The sequence below is a fragment of the Xenopus laevis genome, chromosome 5L (assembly GCF_017654675.1).
Source record: "Xenopus laevis strain J_2021 chromosome 5L, Xenopus_laevis_v10.1, whole genome shotgun sequence".
Lineage (NCBI taxonomy): Eukaryota > Metazoa > Chordata > Amphibia > Anura > Pipidae > Xenopus > Xenopus laevis.
The window spans coordinates 114288606-114311093 of NC_054379.1; the positions used below are offsets into that span (position 1 = coordinate 114288606).

Consider the following 22488-nt stretch of genomic DNA (forward strand, 5'->3'; position numbering starts at 1 on the left):
CAGAGGAACCTTCATCAGGGAAACCAGAACATTGCACAGAGAGACTCTTAAATCAAAGAAATGGAGCTCGCCAATTACTGTAGCTAAGCAACCAATACAATCCAAGTTAAATAACATATATATATAATGTAAAGAAATCCAGAGTGAAGCAAAACATAAAAGTGAAGGATAATAAAACACTACCGCACATAATCCTATGAACCTCAGACATCTCGATATTTAGAATGTGCAGTAATTTGCTCTTAGGGCATATAAAATTGTTCCAAATTCACCACCAAATCTCCAATGTGTGGGCCATGTAACCCATACCTTCACTTTTATGTTGTACTTCACTCTGGGTGTCTTTGGGACAATTTAGAGCAAGCTGCTCCTGTTGGCACTGCTGGATGATCAGTGCATACTTTCTGATTAGTATGACTCATTTTTTAATATATTTATTTAACTTCAGTCTTTAGATATGCCAACAGCTCCCCATCTTCTATAGTATCTCTACATTATTTTATTTTATTTAGAAATCAGCTATAAACATATCACAAAGTGATTTTAGACACTTTTTTGAAGAATGTGCTCTTCTTCCTTTTCATAAGTTGTCTCATGTGTTTCTTGTATTTTAGAGAAGAAGTGGAATCTGATCTCATATTTCTAGGATTTTTAATAATGGAAAATCAACTTAAGCCTGAAACAAAGCCTGTTCTTCAAGAACTCAATTCTGCTAATTTACGAACAGTCATGCTAACAGGTATTTTTGAAAAATTAACCAAATATGGTTAATGATATTTAAAAATGATGAATGTCCAGAGGTATGCTCCAGAATATTGTTAACAATAATTTACAAGATATATTTTTAAATGCTTCAGTCATTGCAGGATCATTCATTGGTTATGTATTATACATACTCTATAACATAACTTTAACATAACATTTTTATTTTCATTTTTGAAATTATTTTCTGCCAACGAATTCATAAGTAGGCAGACCGTTGTAATTAAATAATTTAACAATATGGAACATAGTTGAGATTATGAGTTGATTTTTAATGTCACTGTTTTGTTTTTTCTTCTGGAAGGTGACAACTGTAAAACGGCTTGTACAGTTGGAATGGGTTCTGGAATGTTACGCAACACAGACACTTTATTTTTGCTGGAAGCCACTGACCCCGAAGGAGACACTCAACCATTCATCAATTGGCAGATTGTGAAGCGGAATAAGGATAATGATACTAAAATAAATGTATGTTCATTGGAAATTCATTTACATATGCTTTATTTGAACGGATTATACATTATCTCTGTGGTTGATTTTAAAGTTGTTTTAAGTGGGTATAATAAAGTTAACTAGCAATGATGAAAAGCATTTTACCTATTTAACTTAGAGCCATTATAGTCATAAGTGCTCCACAATTTAAGCTTGTGCTAAAAAAAAGGCCTCCTTCGTCCAATGAAATCAGAATTCAGTCACTTGCCTCTGCCATTCAGTGGATGCTAGCCAATTGAGTAGCTACTATAAAACATATTCTTTGTCTGTTACAGGAGACAACAGTAAATATTTCATGCATTGATAATGACATAAACTTTAATACAATGCAAGTTGAGTTGGATTATGCCAGCAGTGGAAAATATGATTTTACTGCCAAGCAAAACTTGCCTGAATTGATGATGCCCAATGTAAGTAGCCATTGCTCTATCTTTCTACTTTCTACTATATTAAGATAGAGTATATATCCAGCAATACTGGTCAGAATATATATATATTTAACATACACACACATACACCCTTCCCAGCTATAGTCAGGTGATCCCACTGGTGTCTAATAAAAGGGCAGCCAAGTTTGGGAGTTTTACTTTGAAAGCAGCAAGTAAGTTGCAGGTAAAACTTAGTTCCTTTGCAAAATGTATAATGAAGCAATAGAATTCTTAATGAATCAGATGAGCATAGGACTGGCCAGATATGGGATGACTTGATGTGGTTGGCCAAATATATTGCAATATATGGACAAACAATCCCTGTTTTGTTTAAAGGGTAAGGCATTTTTAGTAGCTCATGGAACAAAATGTCTCAATGTCCTAAATATATAGATAGTGGGTTGAGTGCAGAGGACTCTTGTATTTGTTCTACACACATACATATATATATTTTACCAACAAATAGTAAATTAAGCATAACTTTCCCTATACTGTCAGAGTTTAACAGACTATTTCACATCTGTTCTGCCTGACATTACACTAAACCGCACTCCCAGCCCACACTTCTAACCGTGGATTCTCTTTCTCTTATTAGGTATGCCTACTGCCATCTGCTTTTGCACCCTCAGTTGATGCTGTTGCTTTAAATGTATGTCTATCGCCATCTGCTGTTTTTCTGATTTTGCACCTCTATTTGCTTTTGTCGCTTTAAATGTATGTCTGCTGACATCCAAATTTCCTGATTTTACACCCTCATTTGTTGTTGTTGCTTTATATGTATGTCTACTGCCATCCATGTTCCCTATTTTGCACCACCTTTTTCTTCTGTTGCTTTCAGTATATGTCTACTACCAAATGCTAATGTTGCTAAAATGTATGTTTACCACTATCCACTCTTCCTGATTTTGTACCCTCATTTTGCTGCTATTGCTTTAAATATATGCCTAATGTGGGTGTGTCTGTGATGCCTAGTTGAGCAGGTGTGTTGTGCTCCGTGATCCTGCCTGTTTTACGCTCAGTCCCCAACTCATTGTAACCCAGACACCCAGTGACTTATCTTGAGATGACAAAAGATATATGTAAAAAAGGGCAGATGAAGATAGATGGTTTCACCAGGCTACCTTCCACATTATGAGAACCTAGACAAGATGCACACCTGGCCTGGGAAACACATTACTAAGTTAACCAACCAACCAAGTTACTTAGCTCTTACTACAGGATATTGCTGATGTCAGAGAAGCGCTTACTCTGAAAATTGTGGATACTTGTTATTAGTTTGGAATGTATGGCAATATGAGTACCCTACACTGCTACAATTCTCCTGTTATACTATAATCAACTTCTACCCTGTCTTGTATATATCTGGCACAATTTCTTCCCAGAGACTGCTTGGATCATAACACTCTGATTATAGCCGTTTCTTTCCTAGGCCCACAATGAGCTGAGCTGTTGCTGAAAAATGGGTTCATAAAACTAGATTTGAAATAACCTTCCACCTGAAATTAGAGGAATTTTGGACATTTAATAAGGGCCCTGCCCACAAGCCATAGTGTGGGATGCTAACAAAGCTTTGGTCAGGGCAATATTTGTATCCCTTATTAAATGGGAGAGGGCTGATGGAAAAGACTAATTACATCTGGCTTAGGTTGAACATAGTTTATCTACTGATTCTCACAATGTAGGCAGGATATGGCCATGGCACAAAGGTCCTTTAGATTTGCTTCATATTAAGAAAATTTCACATATATATCTGCCACTGCAGAGGACCCATTACCTTAGACAGACTTTTAAGGCAGAATGATTAAATTAATATGTCATGGATAACATCGACTCAGTCCTGAAAGAGAACAGGAGTAGAACAGCAATTTGTATCCCATCCCATTCACTTGTGGGATGGGTAAAACTGATTAGAATGGTATTCTTACCCGGGTTTTTCCATGACCCCCACCCATATCAATATGTACACCAGTTTTTTCTTCATTTTCCCTTACCAACTGCAGCCATAACTTACAACACCATGTTTAAAATGCAGTCTATGGGAGACGGCCTTTCCATAATTTGGAGCTTTCTGGATAATGGGGTTTCCGGATAACGGATCCCATACCCGTATATGTCCCAATAGTTCTATATGCTAATTCACTGCAGTAGCTGTTTTTATTTCATATAAAGGGAGGTGGGTATATGTGCTGAAGATGGCAAAATTACATATAAACTCAATTAATAGGATCAGCCATGAACAATCAAAATTATGTGCGTAACAGGACAGATGCCATGGGTTATTGTGTTTTTGATGATGTTGTGTTGGGAATGATTGTATCTTTGTTGATACTTATTCAATGTCCATTACAGAAGACAGCAGAGGATATTCAATGTGTGGCGCCTTGGAGCCATTATGTAAGGCAACACAAATATCATTATGCGATGACTGGGAAATCATACCAAACTATCAAACAGTACTTTCCTGACTTGATGCCAGATGTAAGTATCAGTGACAAGGGACACTATCTTGTAAATTCCAGTTCCTTCTGTGCCTGAAAATAAAAACTACTAAAAGTAATTTGGATCTTTATACCTTAGGTCTACTATAAAATCATTATTAAATAAACCCAATAGGCTGGTTTGCTTCCAATAATGATTAATTATATCTTAGTTTAGATCAAGTACAAGATACTGTTTTATTATTACAAAGGTAAAGAAATCATTTTTTGGATAAAATGGAGCCTATAGGAGACGGTCATTCCGTAACTGTTACTTTTCTGGATAACGGGTTTCCAGATAACTGATCCCGTACCTGTATATCTAACATCCAAATTACAGAAAGAACCCTTATCTGGAAAACCCCAGGTCCTGAGCATTGTGGAAAATTATGTAAAACCTAATTTTGGTGACATCATAAAGAATGAGAAAATTCTTAGATTATTCTCAGAATGAGAATGTAAAGGGATTATCCATAATTATGACAAAAAAATAAATCTCACCTCAATAAGAATGCAAATATATATTTTGGAAATGTTTTAAAATACATTTTCAAAATTCCGCTTTTTAATAAACAGACTTCCAATTTGTGAGCAAACATGAATTAGCATGATGTCAATAAGGTGCCTACACACTTTAATATAATAGTTTTTTTTTTCATCCTTGCAGATCCTACTCAACGGAACCATTTTTGCCAGAATGACCCCCAAACAAAAATCTACCATAATCGAAGATTTGCAAAATATAGAGTAAGTTCCCTGATGTTTGAAAACAGTTATGTTGGCACCACATGGGCAAATCTCACCAGCATTTTGGCCAAAAAAATATATTTTTCCTCAAATTAAATATGACCAGGACTAAAAAAATGCATTTGGAATGAGAAAAAAGGCCCATTGACAATGCGTTTGGTGTGCGAAAAAAAATTGACTTTAATGTAATTGGAGTGAGAAAGTCGCCCATAGGCTCTAGTATAGTTTGCTACAAAAAGGTCACTGCAAGAAAAAAGTTGCCCATAGACTCCAATAAATTTTGATACCAAAAAGTTGTTGTCACTAAAAAGTCTCCTGTAGACTTTAATGCGTTTTGCTAATTTTTTGCAGTTTCATAAATTTTTCAGAAGTTTTGCAAATTTCTAAACAAAATGGGGCAGATTCACTTATCACTAATAATATAATGTATAATAATAATAACTAATTTATATAGTTGCGCTCATTTATAAAGGCTGGGCACATTTGCCCATGGGCAGTAACCCATAGTAACTAATCAGTAACTGGATTATTTCAGCCAACTGCAGGTGAAACAATGAAAACAAACATTTAACTGGTTTCTAAGAGTAACTGCAAATTTGCCCAGTCTGTTTAAGTCCTTACAGAGTGTGTTTAAGGCAGCCCCTAAGCTCAGGTAATGTAGATAACATAGGTAATTCAAAGTACTGGCAAATACACTGCAAAGTGTATTGAATTACCAGAAAGAAGATGAAAAGCTACCGAGTGCATCTTGGGAGGCAAAGATCATGGTTTTGTTTGTCACATGCACTTTCCTTACACAGGGTTGGACTGTGCTGGGGGGGACAATAGGAAAAAACCCTGTGGGCCCCGCCAACCAAGACCCATCCCTGCCTAAGACTCTTGCTGAGACTGTACAGTACCACCTGGATTAATAAGATATATAAGTTATTAAGTTATACTGTCAAGTTTTGATATATAATTGCAATAATATTGCAGATAAACTTCTTACTCCCCAAAAACATCTGTTTGTACAGTTAGCAAGCATTTTCCACTGCAGTTCTGCGGTGAGAGCTCACAACTTCATTGGTTGCTACGGATGACATTTAACTGTTTCCTCTGACAAATAATAAATCATAAAAGTTTCCACTTAAACAAAAATATGGAGGCAGATAAAACTTAATATGTTGTATGTATAAAACAATACAGTCATTGTAGGGGGCATATTTTGTGTAAAATAATTTACAAGAAGCAGACGGCTGTTTAACTTACTATAATCATAACCAATATACTTGTCATTTTAGTAACAAAGGGAAAAAGACACTTCACAATACACTGGGAACAATTATAAAATGTTGTTATATTTCTTTGTTGATACCAAGTGTACGTGTGTGTACCCATCTGTGTACCTGCTTTAAAAATGCATCTTATCCCATGTTTCTTCTGGTGTACTTCTGTGTGAGCTCTCCAGCAGTATCAGGCATAGTTAAAACTAATCTGGACCAGACAAAATGAAGCCAAACTATTGGTGTTCACAAAGAAGAAGATTTGAAGTGAAGATGTCACCATTCTTGATATGCGGTGTATATAAATGTGTGTCAATATAGGGATATATATATATATATATATATATATATATATATATATATATATATATATATATATATATATATAATTTTTTTTTTTTTCTTTTTTTATAGTTACTATGTTGGCATGTGTGGAGATGGAGCAAATGACTGTGGGGTAAGTAGAGGGCTGTGGTGGTTTTATTTTCATGATCCAAAACCGCAAAACATAGCCTTTCTAGTCTAGTCTATGTATTGTTAAGCTTAAATTCTATGTTGGTGTGTGTGGAGTTGAAGCAAGTGATAGTGGGATGAGTCCAACTCAAAACTCACCCACTAGTACAGGTTGGAATAGCAACTTTGGGCAGGGCCGGAACTAGGGGTAGGCAGAGTAGGCAAGTGCCTAGGGTGCAAAGCTTGGGGTCACCAGGCACATACTTTTTCTGCCTGCTACCCCTAGTCTGGTCACCACTCTGTTCTGTGCCTGTCCACTTGAGTGTCAGTTCACCAATGCGAGCGAGTGTATACTCGCACACGCACGCCCAGCCAGCACGTGACCGGCCAGGTTCCCTAGGGCGCCTGGCCAACCTGGTCCGGCTCTGACTTTGGGTGTTGGGAATTACAACTTTCCTATCTGTTTAGATGAACACATGACGGAGTTGAATCACTTTTCTAATCTAGCTAGTTCATCTGGACAATGATTTGCGCACTCATGACTACACCCATGATGGACTCCATAGTTACATAGTTAAATGAGGTTGAAAAAAGACAAAGTCCATCAAGTTCAACCCCTCCAAATGAAAACCCAGCATCCATACACACACCCGTCCACACTTTCACATAAATTATATATACCCAGTCACACCCCATTCTGCTGTAACCCTTCAAATGATCCTAGAAAACCATGCAGACTCTCTGCAAGCTCTCCCATCACTACTCTCAAATCAAACTTTTTATATCTCTTGGGGCCCATCTGCCACAGGGGTCCTGACTGCAAAATCACTACAAAAAGGTTTATATCAAAAAGGATATATGTCCCAAGGCCTCTTAGAGTAAAAACAGAAATAATTTATTGATATGCACATTTAAAAAAGTATCCAGTACATATTACCCCACATATCCCACCTTACGCGTTTCGCACCCTGCGGCACTTAGTCATAGGCGTACACTCCTATGTATATAGATTGTAAGCTGTTCTGGAGAGAGCACCCATTACCTGCTTTATCCATTTATCTGTATGACTATTATTAACATCCTTATGTATAGCGCTGCAATTTATGTTGGCACTGTATAAATAGAAGTGAAAATGATAAAAATAGTGTGACTCATTTTAAATAAATTATTGTAAACCCATTCATGCGTCTAGGGGCCCAGTTCTTCATACTTATGTGTGTATGTGTCATTCTTAAAGCTTATAACTTGATGAAATAATGTATAATTCACAGATAATGCAATTCTGAAAGCTATTAAGTTATGTTTGGTACCTGTATTAGCACTTATTAGCAGATAAAAACTTACATTTACTAGATTGACATTTGTATTGCCTGGCACTTGTGTATCTACAATTCAGTTATCAGCATTGGGATTTTATGATTTTTCACATGGTGAGCAAAATGCCAAAAAGAGCTTATGTTATTATCCAAATAAATGTATGTATTCTTATTTAGGCACTGAAAGCGGCTCATGCTGGAATTTCATTATCAGAGCTGGAAGCTTCAGTGGCTTCTCCATTTACATCTAAAATAACAAATATTACATGCATGCCCATCCTACTGAAGTAAGTTTTCCTTTGATTGGGGTGTGGGAACTTTATTTTGTAATAACACATTAAAAATATTGGTTATACTTAGATTGTTCTCGGTCTACTAAAATCAATGTTTTCAAAATTCCTTTGTTTTCAAATTGTTACATTATATTGTATATTATATATATCTGTCTGGAAACAGGTTTACTAGTTCTTGTTAAGGCACAATTGACTACTAAGGCCCTTGTGCTACCACTAAAAGAATCATGAACAACCAAAAATAAACAGAGCGCAAAAAAACTGAAAATGATTATTTAGGTAATAAACCACAGCAAGACAAATAAACCACATACAGTTTCATCGCTAGTGCAATTCTGAAGCCAAAACTCAATGAGCACATCTTAGCAAATATGTTCCATTATCAAATTAAAACATAGGTGCTTGTAAGTGTCAATCTGCATATAACATAATACTGATGAACATGTCTTCAGTATGGAAAATACACATATATACTGTATCAGAAAGCACAAAGAACACAGAACCACAAAAAAGAGAAAAGGGTAAGTATGTAAGAAACTATAAGAAAAGGTAGAAAAAGAGATTGCATTAGAATACATAAAAAAGCAAAAGCATAGTAAAATGAGGAACTGTAATTACAAAACTGAACTGTAAAAAATCCCCAATGAATAAATCCAAATAAGTGTGTCATGTGATACAAGAGCAGACCTGTTTGGCCACTTCAGACTGCAAGTTCCAGCATTATAGATATGGCAGTGTGGTGTAATTTGTGTTTGATAAGCATCGATATAATGGGCACAGTAACAATCTGATTTAAGGCACACTAAGAATAACAATCCACTTTGTGCTGAACATAGGACATTTGCTGCATGAATACAAGTGTAGAGACTTGAGTTTGCTCCAAATATACAAACCTGCCTGGCAATTAATAAGCTCAGTGGTTTTGGAAATAACATTTATATCCTCATAATCATTTGTCTGTATTGCAATACAATGAAACTGACCCTTTATCTGTTTTCTGATTCACAGGGAAGGGAGAAATGTATTTGTCACTTACGTATCTTTGTTTAAATACATGGTGATGTATGCCTTTATCGCATTGATCTGCATGTATCTAATGTTTTGGGTAAGCATTCCTAATACTTTTTACGTTTTTTGAAGGGAAACTAAAACTCTCACTTGCTTACCCCATGCACAGGCATCCCTGCCCTCTTCCCAACTGCATCAACCCATTGCCAGAAACTTAAATGTTGCCTTGAACCTAGTGCCGAAGTGTAGATCTGTCCAGTAGAGCTTGTCATACTTGTTACACTTGGTGCCAAGGTGTAGAACTGCACAGCAGAGTTTGATTTGTTTACTGGAGAATGCAGACCAAATGCCTATGCAATGAAAGATGAACATTGACCCTGGCTTACAGTCTGCTTCCATTACTATCTAAGCAACCTCCAAATTAAATTATTTTGGAAGTGCTTAAAATTTAATTTTGGTTTGCCCTTGATCCTGATAATCACACAGCATTTTTAAGTATTATACACGAAGAAGGCAGGTATGGGTTCTGTTATGCAGAAACTCATTATCCAGGAAGCTCTGAATTATGAAAAGGCCATCTCCCTTCTCCATCTCCATTTTATCCATTTTTTTAAAAATGATTTCCTTTTTTTCTGTAATAAATGTTTCCAACTACGATATAATAAATCCTTGCTGGAAGCAATACAATCATATTGGGTTTAATACATTTTTAGTAGACGTAAGATGAGGATATAGCTATTGGGTTTATTTAATGTTTAAATGTTTAAACCTTTTTTTACCTTATCTGAAAAAGCTATCTGGATAATAGGTCCCATCGCTGTATTATATTTTTGTGATCTCTTTTATACAAAACTCGTATACAAAATGTAGGGGCTGAATTATTAAAAATCAAGAAGATGTAGACCGCACCTCCAATAAAAAATATTTCTCCTTTATTGTTTTGATATTAGAAAAGATTACATAAAAGCATGTAGACGCATCATTGCAGACACAACTAGTCCTTAATCATAGGCTGGATTATTAAAGACAACTGGGGAATCCAAAAAGGAATTGTAGCAATTTGACCTGTTTAAAAGTTATCAGAAACACTACAATGTCATAAAATATATCTTTTTTATTTTCCCAGGAGCAAACATTACTTGGAAGTAATCAATACCTTATGCAAGATATTGCAATTACCATCCCTCTTATGCTTACAAGTAAGAACCTAGTAAAATACTTTATAATATGTGATATTGCTGTACCATGTAACTTGCCAACCTTGCTGTATGCATTCTGTATCTGCCTCTGTAACTGTAATTTCTAAGTGCAATTAAAGTGCAAATCAAAATGTACTCACCTAGTTATCCCATAGCTAATTGTTCACCTTTAAATTAACTTTTAGTATGATGTAGAAAGTGAAATTCTGAGACAATTAGCAATCGGTTTTCATTTTTATTATTTGTGGCTTTTAAGGTTATTTAGCTTTTTATTCCGCAGCTCTCCAGTTTGCAATTTCAGCAATCTGTTTGCAACTAACCTATAGAACCAAGCACTAATCTGAATAAAAGACTGGAACGTGAATACAAAAGGGCCTGAAGAGAAAGATGAGTAATACATTTGTAGCCTTACAGAGATTTTTGTTTTTTAGATGGGGGTCAGTGACCCCCATTTAAAAGCTAGAAAGAGTCTGAAAAAGAAGGCAAACCATTCAAAGACTATAAAAAAATGAAGACCAATTGAAAAGTTACATAGAATTAGTCATTCTATAACATACTAAAGGTTAACTTAAAGATGAACCACCCTTTTATTTGTGTTGTGGCTAAATTTTATTTATAGTCTATTAGTGATCACAATTTTTTAATGGGTATTTACATTTTTTTTCAGTGAGTATGAATGGTCCTGCACCGAAGTTAGCGCCATACAGACCAGCCGGACGTTTGCTTTTACCGCCCTTGTTATTTTCAGTACTTCTACATTTGTGTTTCACCATCACAGTGCAAATGTGTGCTTATTTCGTGTTACAGCAGCAGCCATGGTTCAGCAGAAGTGATGTATTCCAGTAAGGAGAATATCTATCAATAAAGCTACATTTTAATTCTTGCATTCAAAAAATAAATATGATCTGAGATTCTACTCCACAAAGCTGACATTAGAAAAGGGTTCAGTTTACTAGAAACAACCTGGTCAATAGATATTTGGCAAAATTGTCAAACAGGATGATCCATTTGCTTGGGCCCAGGAGGGGGACCTGTGCAGACCTGTCTTGAGAAGACAGGTTACATGGCCAAAACAGTCTTTGCTTAATATAATTTTCCAAAAATGATATGCATATAACGAATATGCCTTAAAAATAGCTTTCTGTACTACTTTAATAAAAAAAAAAAATCCCTCCAAAAAACATTGTTCCTGCTGACTGCATTGGAGTTAATTGGGCTTAACCAAAGTTGAACAGCAAACTCTCTCCAAAGTTTTTTTTGGCTCTGAATTCTATGGGGAGTAACGGTATTGTGAGAAAACGATTCAGAAATATACCGAGTGCAGCTTCAAACTAGTGATGGTAACTGAATATTTATCCCTACAAATCTAATAACTAACACCCAACTATTAGGGGCAGATTTATCAAAGGTCGAGGTGAATTTCCAAATTCCAAAAATTTGAATTTCGAGCTATTTTTATGTACTTCGACTAGGGAATAGTCCAAATTAGATTCGAATTTGCAAAAAATGTGAAAATTCAAATATCAAAATTTATTATGTACTGTCGATTCGACTTTGACCATTCGCCATCTAAAACCTGCCGAATTGCTGTTTTAGCCTATAGAGGACCTCCTAGAGTAAATTGGTATGGTTTTTTTGGAAAAAACTTTGAATCGAATTGCGCTGTTCCTTTCATTCGAACTATTCGAATTCGGCCAAATACGGACCTATTTGATCAAAAACTGACCTATTCGACCCATAAAAAGACTTAATTTTGGTTGGTCTTTTTGAATTCGATTTCAAAGTTTTTTCAATTCAAAATTCGACCCTTGATAAATATGCCCCGTATTATCCTTTATTAATATATTGAAACACACACTTCTTTGGAGGATTTCCTATTACTGATCCTATTTTTTATTCCATTAGCGCTTGCATCCCTCAGAACATGAGCTTTGGTAATGAAACAACACCTCTGGTGCCTGACGTATCACAGAACTTCTTTACCACTACTTGTTGGATAATAACCGGAATAAATCTTATCATTGTCGAGTTTGTATTTTCCAAAGGAAGGCCATTCCGCCAGCCAATATATACTAACTGTACGTATTCCAAAAATTGTTCTAGCATTGCTAGTATTATTTGTTTTGTGTTATTTGTTTTAATAACTACTGTGAATTTTTGAGCTGCATACACATGGTTGCCTATTTATTAAATGCTGAATTTTAGTGGTTTTTGAAATGACGATTAAACTCTATTTCTCTAAAACCATGAAAGTCAGGAAAGTTATTAAAAGATCTGAATATAAAAAGTATGAATGATGAACGATGCTCTAAAAAAAAAATACGAAAACCTCTAAAACTTCACGTTTTTCAGACAACTACTAGCGGAAAAATAATCTGAAAGGCTAAAAAAAGGTCCAATAGTATCAGTGCAGCTCCCATTGACTTCTATGGGCCTTCGACGGCTTTTACTTGTTGCAGTTTTAAATTAGAGGTTTTTGAGGTTTTTATACTTGATAATTCTCAAATTTTCAGAATTTTTAAGAATTAAAAAAAATTTGAGAAAAAATGTGATTCATGAAAAGAAATAGAAATCTGAATTTTAGTAAATTGGCCCCCAAAAGTTTCCACTAGTTTGGAAAGGTCACAAGCAGATCTTGGACCATGCAGGGCATTGAATAGGGGTAGTTTGCTAGTTTAGCTTGGGGCCAACATTGGAATCACATAGGGAACCTGTACAAACCCTGTGAGCAGTAGCATTCTTAGAGGGGGGCTGGCCCTGGTCAGTGACGCGCAGCCGGGCCCCGCCCCCCTCTGTACGGCCGAATTTTAGTGGATTTCAGTGGCGTGCGGCTCTGCCAGGGGGCACTGAGGGGGTGCGGGCACTGGCCCGCTCGCACCCCCTGCTCCCCCGGTAGTTCCGCCACTGCCTGTGAGGAATAAGTTGTTTGTCCAACAGGATTTGCATGCTCAAAATATGGCAGAGCTCCATCCTAATATCTGCCATAATTTTGGTCCATTACACATGCTTCATACCATGCTGCCAGTATCATTATATAATTAGTGAAATTATGTTTATATATGCGTAACTATTTTTAACTAATAGTGAATAAATTCGGCAGGCGCGAACTATCGGTGAATTTCCGCAAATGAATAAATTCGCAAAACTGCAGAGAGTATTCGCTGGAGAAAAATCCGCTGCGTCGAAGCAATTTGGTCGTGCATCAGAATAGTCGTGTGCATAAACATTGTCGCGCGTCAAAATTATTCGGACGCCCATTCACTTTAATGCACTTGGCCAATGACGCCCATTGACTAAAATGTGTTTTGCTATAAACTATAATGCATAATATGCTACAAGATAACTTTTTTTTGTTCCCCCGTAGATATCTTCTCCATGTTTGTAGTGCTGCAGGTGGCTGTATACATATTCTTTCTGTTTGCTGATATTGAGTCACTGTACAGAACTATGAAGGTAAGGCTCGCCCCTATAGGTGATAAAAGGCACTAAGCTGCCACTAAGTAACCCATAGCAAGCAATAAGATGTTTACTTTTGCACAACAATAGTGATATTGTAAGGATATTGTATTACATTGTAAGGATAATGGCAGAAAGTAGATTAAAAAACAAGGCAACTGAAATTGCACATTTCTCACTGGACTTTCTGTAATAAATGGAGGAACAAATGTGTATTTATACAAAGTTATTGCATTTGACTTTTAATTTCTTAAATAATTGGTATGTAAAGATTGGGTGAGAGTAGAGATGCACCAAATCCAGGATTCGGTCCAGGATTCAAGCTTTTACAGTGGGAAAAGAATCTGAATCTTAATTTGCATATGCAAATTAGTGGCAGGGAGGGAAATCACGTGACAACAAGGAAGTAAAAAATGTTTTTTTGCTCTTCCCACTTTGCATATGCATCCTAATTATGCATATGCAAATTAGGATTCTGATTCGGTTTGGTATTCAGGAGAATCTTTTGCGAAGGATTCAGTCGAATCCAGAATAGCATCTCTAGTTGAAAGCGACTTGTTATACCTAAGTATAACAAGAATACTTCACAACACTTAAGGTGGCCATACACAATAAGATCCTCTCATTTGCTGACAAACAAGCGGATCTTTACCCTATATGCCCATCAAAAGCAGGGTGATATCTCATTAATCCAATTGTTCGGCTCTAGAGCCAAACAAATTGGTGCCGACAGGAGGAGGACGACATGAACTAGCTGATATGGTCCTCATTCACCAAAAAAATCAAACCTGTCTGATTGATATCTGGTCAGTTTGTAGCCTGATATCGATTGGGGAGATTCAAATGATGTCGCCAAATGAGCGGATCTCTCTCCGATATGCCCACCTTCAGGTGGGCAATATTGGGCTGATCCGATCGTGGTCCCTAGGGCCCAACGATCGGATCCTAACGAATGGGAGCGGTCGGATCGTGGGACTGCAGCAACGAACAGATGCAGCCGCGGTCTGACAGGATTTTTAGTCCCATCTGATGGAGATCTGCCCGACTTTCGGCCAGATCTTGATCGGGGAAACCCCGTCGGGGGGCCACATACACGGGCCAATAAACTGCAGACTGGGTCTGTCGGCAACTTTTATTGGCCCATGTATGGCCAACTTTAGGGGCATGTTAAGATTGAAATGATTTGCTAAGCAAAAGGGAAAGATAAGAAAAAAAGCCAATTGTGGCTTACTGCAAATCCAATCATGCCATTTCGTGCTGATTTTAAAAATCTGGTTATTCTCTCGCCTCAAACCCTAACCCTCAGCTTAATTCCAAAAAATAGTAAATTGACGGGCAAAAACTTCTAGGACATTAAAAGATATATGTAATAGCAGAGGATGGAAATCTTTATAAAATCCTATTGCCCCTTTACTGGAAATCACTATGTTTGAATTACTTAATTTGCTTGACGTTATTCTTTCAATCTTCCAGATTGTCTGCATGCCATATTACTGGAGAGGAATTATATTTGGCATGGTGTTTGCACTTTTTGCTGTAGCCTATTTCATTGAGGCAAGTCTTTATATTCTTTCTTTTAAGTGCAGTCATGCTGTTAATGTTTTATTTTGCCTTACTTCGAAAAACAAATTGCAATTCAAGTAAGGACATTTCACAAAACCTTTTTAAGCTTTGAATGGCAGTTAAGTTCAATTATGTGCAGTTAATTCACAAGGGCTCATTTACTAAGGGGGCTGTTTATCATGGTGTAGTCACACTAATACCACTTCCAGTGCTACAAGAAGGAGATCACACAATTCACATACACGTTAACACCATAAAAACATGCACTTATTTGTGTTCACACCTGCAAATTATGTACAAATGGCAGCACTCGCGATTGTGTGGGTACCCCCCGATGATGCTGAAATTCTGGCAAAAATGCATTATGGGTAATAAATACATGACAATTTGAGTACAAATTGCACTTGCAATTGTAAATGGGCCCTTTACCTTTTATTATGTTTATTTAATTGGTATTTAATATGTTAAAGAAAGCAGAATAATGTATGCTGTGCATTATTGTATTGTAGTTACTAAACTATAACAAAGCAGGTGGTTTGAGTTTATGCTAAATGGTGTATGCATCATATTTCTCCCTGCCTGCCCCCCACCAAATAATCTCACAGATTCATTTAAATATATTCCACATATTTCAAGAGCTTTAAACTAAGGTGAATTTCAAATTTACTAAAAGAGAGTTTCTGTTTGTTTTTTTTTAGGAATGCATCCTTGAAAATAGAAGTCTGTGGCTGAGGATTTATAAAAAGTTCAACTGCAAGTACTTAAGTCAATTTAAAGAGCTTCAAAAAGCAATGGAAATGGACAACCATCCCACTGTGGTGCAAAGAAAGACAACAAGAACAAACATGTTGAGGGATAAAAGATCAAATCAGAATTCAGTGTAACCATATTGTAGTGAAGTTAATGTCTCTACATAGCACTATGTTGTCTGTTCTCTTGGAAAATGTTCTCAATTTTTACCTGTTTTCCTTCTCATCTTGTTGATCACAGTTTTGCTTCTTCGTAGTGTCTCATGGGGAACTCCTTTATCCCAAATACTGATCCCAGAATTCAGTAGCGACCCCTGCAGAATACTCATGAATAGCAATTTTATGTAAAGCTGGAATTGTTAATGTCTTGCATTAATCTTTCTAATTTTCTAATCTCTTCACTCAAATCAAGAAACTCTAGAAAAAAGACTATCTTCGATTATATGTACAAATAGTGTGTGTTTAACTTATAGCATATATAGAAAAATTGTCTTGGAAAGACAAACTTTTTTCTTACAAAATAATCTCAGCTAAAAATATTTGCCAGATTCAAGTACTGTATGGTGTGTAAGTTTGCAGCTAACTAATATAACTATAACACTGTGTATATACTGTACATAAAGATCGAGATATATATATATATATATATATAATGAAAAATGTATGAACCATGATTTCTCTCATTAAATATGAATTTTGTGAAAGTGCATTTCATTACACCTCTGTTATTACATCTAGGGGCACATTTACGTAGGGTCGAATATCGAGGGTTAATTAACCCTCGATATTTGACCGTCGAAGTAAAATCCTTCGACTTCGAATATCGAAGTCGAAGGATTTACCGCATTTCCTACGATCGAACAATCGAAGGATTTTAAACCATCGATCGAACGATTTTTCTTCGATCAGAAAATTGGGCCTTCCCCATAGGCTAACATTGATGTTCGGTATGTTTTAGGTGGCAAAGTAGTTGGTCGAAGTTTTTTTTTAAAGAGACAGTACTTTGACCATCGAATGGTCGAATAGTCGAACAATTTTTAGTTTGAATCGTTCGATTAGAAGTCGTAGTCGAAAGTCGAAGTAGCCATTTTTCGGATTATCGGAAGGAAACCCTGACTTTTTCGGATTAAAACATCAAGCTCTGATTTCTGCATGAAGAGAGAGAGAGAGAGAGAGAGAGAAAGAGAGAGAGTACTGAGCAGAAGAGAGTGAAGATCATCTTATTTCAGAAGCAGTGCAGAATCTTTGGTTGATTGTATTTAGAAAAATCCATAGTTTCGTGAGGTGATGCTTGTATTTAATTTTTATTTTCCAATATAATACGCAAATGTAATAGAAGTAATTGGACCTTTTGGTTCAGTGTAACAACACAAATAATTTCAGGATTGAAGCAAATAATGATAATGTAATCTTTTTACCCTATTTATAGGAAAAGGAAAGGTAGGATCACTGGGCGTGCCAAGTTGTTACGACAACCCCAGCAATTCTAGTCCCTACCTTCTACCCTGGACTGGCACTCTTTTTTGCTGAAAAATGCACCAGCCTGGGGTACTAAGGAGAATCCTGACTTTTAGGAGCAGATTTATTAAGGATTGAGTTATATTTCCACGAAATTCAAGTTTTCAAAGGTTATTTTTTTGGTCAAAAATCAAAGTTTCCGGTTAAAAATAAAATTTGAGATTTATTATGCCATGACCCTGGAAATAGCTAGAATCCGAAAATATACAATCTAAAACCTGTCGAGGCCATGCTATCAACTAACCATACTGGTGGGCATCAGCAATGCTCTCCAGTGATGGGCGACTTTGTCCCATTTCACTTTGTTGCAAAACGCAAATTTGACGTGCATTTCAGTCAAAGGGCATCTAAATTGTCGCCGTCGTCAAAAAACTTTGCTGCCGGCAAATTTTTGCTGACGAATTTTGGCAGCAATTTTGCTAATTTATTCGCCGGCTGCGAAATGCGTAAATTCGCCATGAATTTGTACCTGGCACTCTTTTTTGCTGAAAAATGCACCAGCCTGGGGTACTAAGGAGAATCCTGACTTTTAGGAGCAGATTTATTAAGGATTGAGTTATATTTCCACGAAATTCGAGTTTTCAAGGTTATTTTTTTGAATCAAAAATCAAATTTTCCGGTTGAAAAAAATTTGAGATTTATTATGCCCTGACCCTGGAAATAGCTCGAATCCAAAAATATACCATCTAAAACCTGTCCAGATCATGCTATGAACTAACTGTACTAGTGGGCATCAGCAATTCAATAGCTCGAAAATGAAAATATATACCATCTAAAACCTATCAAGGTCATGTAGGAGTCAGTGGCAGAGGTCTCTTGAACCATTTGAAGATGTCAATAGATGTTCATGAGTTTTTTCTGAGGATTCTGCCTGAAACCTTGGTCAATTGGAGTTTTTTTCCACCGAAAACTCGGTCAATTAAAGTTTTCGGAATGTTAACCCCAAACTCGCTGTTTCAAGTTTTTTCCCTTTAAGTCTTTTCTTAAATTAGAAACCACTTGAGTTGTGAGTTCATTTCAGTTCATTGCTGGAGTAAGGAATTAATATAAAAACTAGAAAGTGTACTTTGAGCACACACAAAGTTTGCGATGTAATATTCTTAACTAAATCTAAGAAGTCATTGAGAACAAAAAGATAATTTCGCAAACCAAATGCAAAAGAACAGCACAAATCATGTTTTTTCTGTCCAGCCCAAATGATTGCACTGGGATGTGCCAAAAATTCACCCCAGTAAAAGTCTGCAAATTGTAAATGTCTAATACACACAAACACAGAATACAATATTATTAATTAATATTTAATCTGGCATGATTACCATGTAACTTTAATTAGGCCATAAAAATCTGATTTAAAATGCTGTCTGTAAATGTATAATCAGAATTAGGAGGAGCGGTTGAATATGATTTAACATTAAGCCTTAACATAAGGTCACTGTGACATTTTTCTGGTATCACAGGGCATGTGTTACTTTTATCCACCTTGCTATATATTCATTTAGATTAGTGGAAGTGTGTGCGGTTTGTGTCAATACATACAGCAGATTTATGCCAAAAGAATAATACACTAATCTCATTTTATTGTCATTTAAGTGACACAATCTCCACTCTGTAAATGTTGGCCATGACATGCATCCAATTTTCCATCGTATACACATGCATTTGGAATCTTCTTTATGCAGCAGCTGTCACAATTACATTGGATTTATAGGAAACTGCTGCATTATGAGTTAAAATATCGCCCTTTGCACATTTCACTTTCTGTAATAAAAGGCCTTTTGGTCAACTTATGGTTGAAAATCATTATGAGTTATCAGTATGTTTTTTATATGTCCTTTGTTAAAGGGATACTGTCATCCGAAATTTTTTTCAAAACGCATCAGTTAAAAGTGCTACTCCAGCAGAATTCTGCACTGAAATCCATTTCTCAAAAGAGCAAACAGATTTTTTTATATTCAATTTTGAAATCTGACATGGGACTAGACATTTTGTCAATTTCCCAGCTGCCCCTGGTAATGTGACTTGTGCCTGCACTTTAGGAGAGAAATGCTTTCTGGCAGGCTGCTGTTTTTCCTTCTCAATGTAACTGAATGTGTCTCAGTGGGACATGGGTTTTTACTATTGAATGTTGTTCTTAGATCTACCAGGCAGCTGTTATCTTGTGTTAGGGAGCTGCTATCTGGTTACCTTCCCATTGTTCTTTTGTTTGGCTGCTGGGGAGGGAAGGGAGGGGTGATATCACTCCAATTTGCAGTACAGCAGTAAAGAGTGATTGAAGTTTACCAGAGCACAAGTCACATGACTTGGGGCAGCTGGGAAATTGACGATATGTCTAGCCCCATGTCAGATTTCAAAATTGAATATAAAAAAATCTGAAAATTGGACTATGTGTGCCCACTGTAGTATTACAGACAGAGAGGCTGTGCCCTTAAAATGTAGCTGTTCGGTATCTAGCATTTCTAGTTCAATAAGCAAAGATAGGATCTACCTAACAACCCACAGCTGTTCCTAAAACAACTTTAACCATGAGAGAAAAGGAAAAACAGTGCATAATCAAGTAAATGAAGTATTGCTTTATGGCTCATGCCACTTTAAAATATACAGGTATGGGATTTATTTTTTGGACTGCATGGGACCTGGGGTTTTCCAGGGAATCTTTCCATAGTGTGGAGAAGCATTCATTAATGCTACTAAAAAATAGGATTTTTTGCAATCAGAATGAGTTTATTTTAATTTATCTATCATTATATCAGTACACAAATAAAGGGAAAAAAAAGTGTGTGTATAAACAGAATCTTTGGGAAATGAGTGCCAAAATGTGCAATTTTCTGCTTAATATGTGCTAAAATAACACATCTCATACCTGTGTTTTATATATATATATATATATATATATATATATATATATATATATATATCTATATATATATATATATATATATATATATATACACACCACTGAAAAGTACACATTCCAATTGGATTGATGTCTTTTTACAACAACAAACTACCAAACTGCGAAATCTGCTTAAAATTAGAGTTTATTACATTTGTTAAAATTGTCTCCAAGCTTGCATTTTACAGCATCATAGCTCCAGCGTCATCAGGACTTGTTATCCAGAATGCTTGAGACCTGGGGTTTTCAATATAAGGGGTCTTACCGTAATTTAAATCGCCATACAGTACCTTAAGTCTGCTAAAAGATCATTATAAATAAATATTAATTAAATCCAATAAGATTGTTTTGCCTCCACTAAGGTTTAAATAAGCATAAGCCGACCCGCGTATAAGCCGAGGCACCTCATTTTACCTACGAAAACTGGGAAAACTTATTGACTCTAGTATAAGCCTAGACACAACTACAGCCCTGTCTCCCAGCAGCGCACATTCCGGCAAAGCGACCCCCCCAGTGATCAACCGGACTTCTTTGCAAAGTTGATGGTGACAGAGAATTGCCAAACGGATTATTGTGTGCATTGTCCCACTACCATGTGCAGAGGGTGCTGTGTGATATTGCCATCACTGTTAATCTTTCGTATAACCAACAGAGGGCGCTGTGTGATATTGCAGTCACTGTTATTCTGTAATATAACCAACAGAGGGCGCTGTGTGATATTGCAGTCACTGTTATTCTTTAATATAACCAACAGATGGCGCTGTGTGATATTGCAGTCACTGTTATTCTTTAATATAACCAACAGAGGGCGCTGTGTGATATTGCAGTCACTGTTAATCTTTCATATAACCAACAGAGGGCGCTGTGTGATATTGCAGTCACTGTTAATCTTTCATATAACTAACAGTGGGTGCACTGTTATTCTTTCAAATAAACAACAGATGGCACTGTGTGATATTGCAGTCACTGTTAATCTTTCATATAACTAACAGTGGGTGCACTGTTATTCTTTCAAATAAACAACAGATGGCACTGTGTGATATTGCAGTCACTGTTATTCTTTCATATAACCAACAGAGGGTGCTGTGTGATATTGCAGTCACTGTTATTCTTTCATATAACCAACAGAGGGCGCTGTGTGATATTGCAGTCTCTCCCCAAGTGAACTGTTGTTATAGGAATGATTAAAAGTGACTACAATCTCAGCTACTGCCCACTGACTCGATTATAAGCTGAGGTAGACTTTTTAAGCACATTTTGGATGCTGAAAAACTCAGCTTATACTCGAGTATATACGGTATATAGGTAATCTTTGGAAACAAGTACAAGGTACTGTTTTATTATAAAAATGTGATTTATTTTATTAAAATGGAGTCTATGGGAGATGGCCTTCCCATAATTCAGAGCTTTCTGGATAATGGGTTTCCTATACTTGTACTGAGTTAAAACATGCTTTATGTCCAATATGCATAGGCTTACCAAAATTTGTGGCTTGTAGAGACCCCCAAAATGTGTGGAATTTCGAATTCATGGGAGTTTTTTAAAACCCCCATAAACTGCCATAAACTCTAAATTCAACAAATCAAAATGTATTTAAAAAATCTAATTTTTGAAACTTGGGTCAATAGACGATGGACATTTGGTATGGTATGTGTAATGTGTAATAAAAAAAAAAAGTAAGTTCACCCCCAGTAGTAAGTTCTTTCTGAATTCCGTAAATGCATGCCCAGTTGTGTGTCTGTTTGATTGCTTAGCAGTTTGCAGTTGCATTCATAATTAACCCTTCAGAACTTTGGTTGGGCCATTTCAAGACAAAAGTGCTCATTTACTACCTCAGCCACTATTTCGCTTCTACAAAAATAAACACAGTCA

The 22488-nt window shown here is 36.3% G+C and overlaps 1 protein-coding gene across 8 annotated transcripts in view; it reads left to right on the top strand.

The window, feature by feature from the left end:
- Positions 1–16920, top strand: part of atp13a-like.L (ATPase type 13A-like L homeolog) — a 62620-nt gene extending 45700 nt beyond the window's left edge. For 2 of the 8 annotated variants that reach the window (XM_041563311.1, XM_018263662.2), the window contains 15 exons: positions 615–739; positions 1067–1230; positions 1530–1664; positions 2278–2331; positions 4032–4160; positions 4827–4906; positions 6583–6625; positions 8115–8224; positions 9239–9335; positions 10365–10437; positions 11105–11279; positions 12343–12515; positions 13802–13890; positions 15367–15447; positions 16155–16919. In XM_041563311.1, coding sequence (XP_041419245.1) covers positions 615–739; positions 1067–1230; positions 1530–1664; positions 2278–2331; positions 4032–4160; positions 4827–4906; positions 6583–6625; positions 8115–8224; positions 9239–9335; positions 10365–10437; positions 11105–11279; positions 12343–12515; positions 13802–13890; positions 15367–15447; positions 16155–16340 — 1714 coding nt within the window. In that variant the 3' untranslated portion in view covers positions 16341–16919. Of the gene's footprint in view, positions 1–614; positions 740–1066; positions 1231–1529; positions 1665–2277; positions 2332–4031; positions 4161–4826; positions 4907–6582; positions 6626–8114; positions 8225–9238; positions 9336–10364; positions 10438–11104; positions 11280–12342; positions 12516–13801; positions 13891–15366; positions 15448–16154 lie in introns of all 8 variants that reach the window. The other 6 variants (XM_041563310.1, XM_018263663.2, XM_018263666.2 and 3 more) reach the window with 6 other exon arrangements.
- The last annotated feature ends 5568 nt before the right edge of the window (positions 16921–22488 follow it).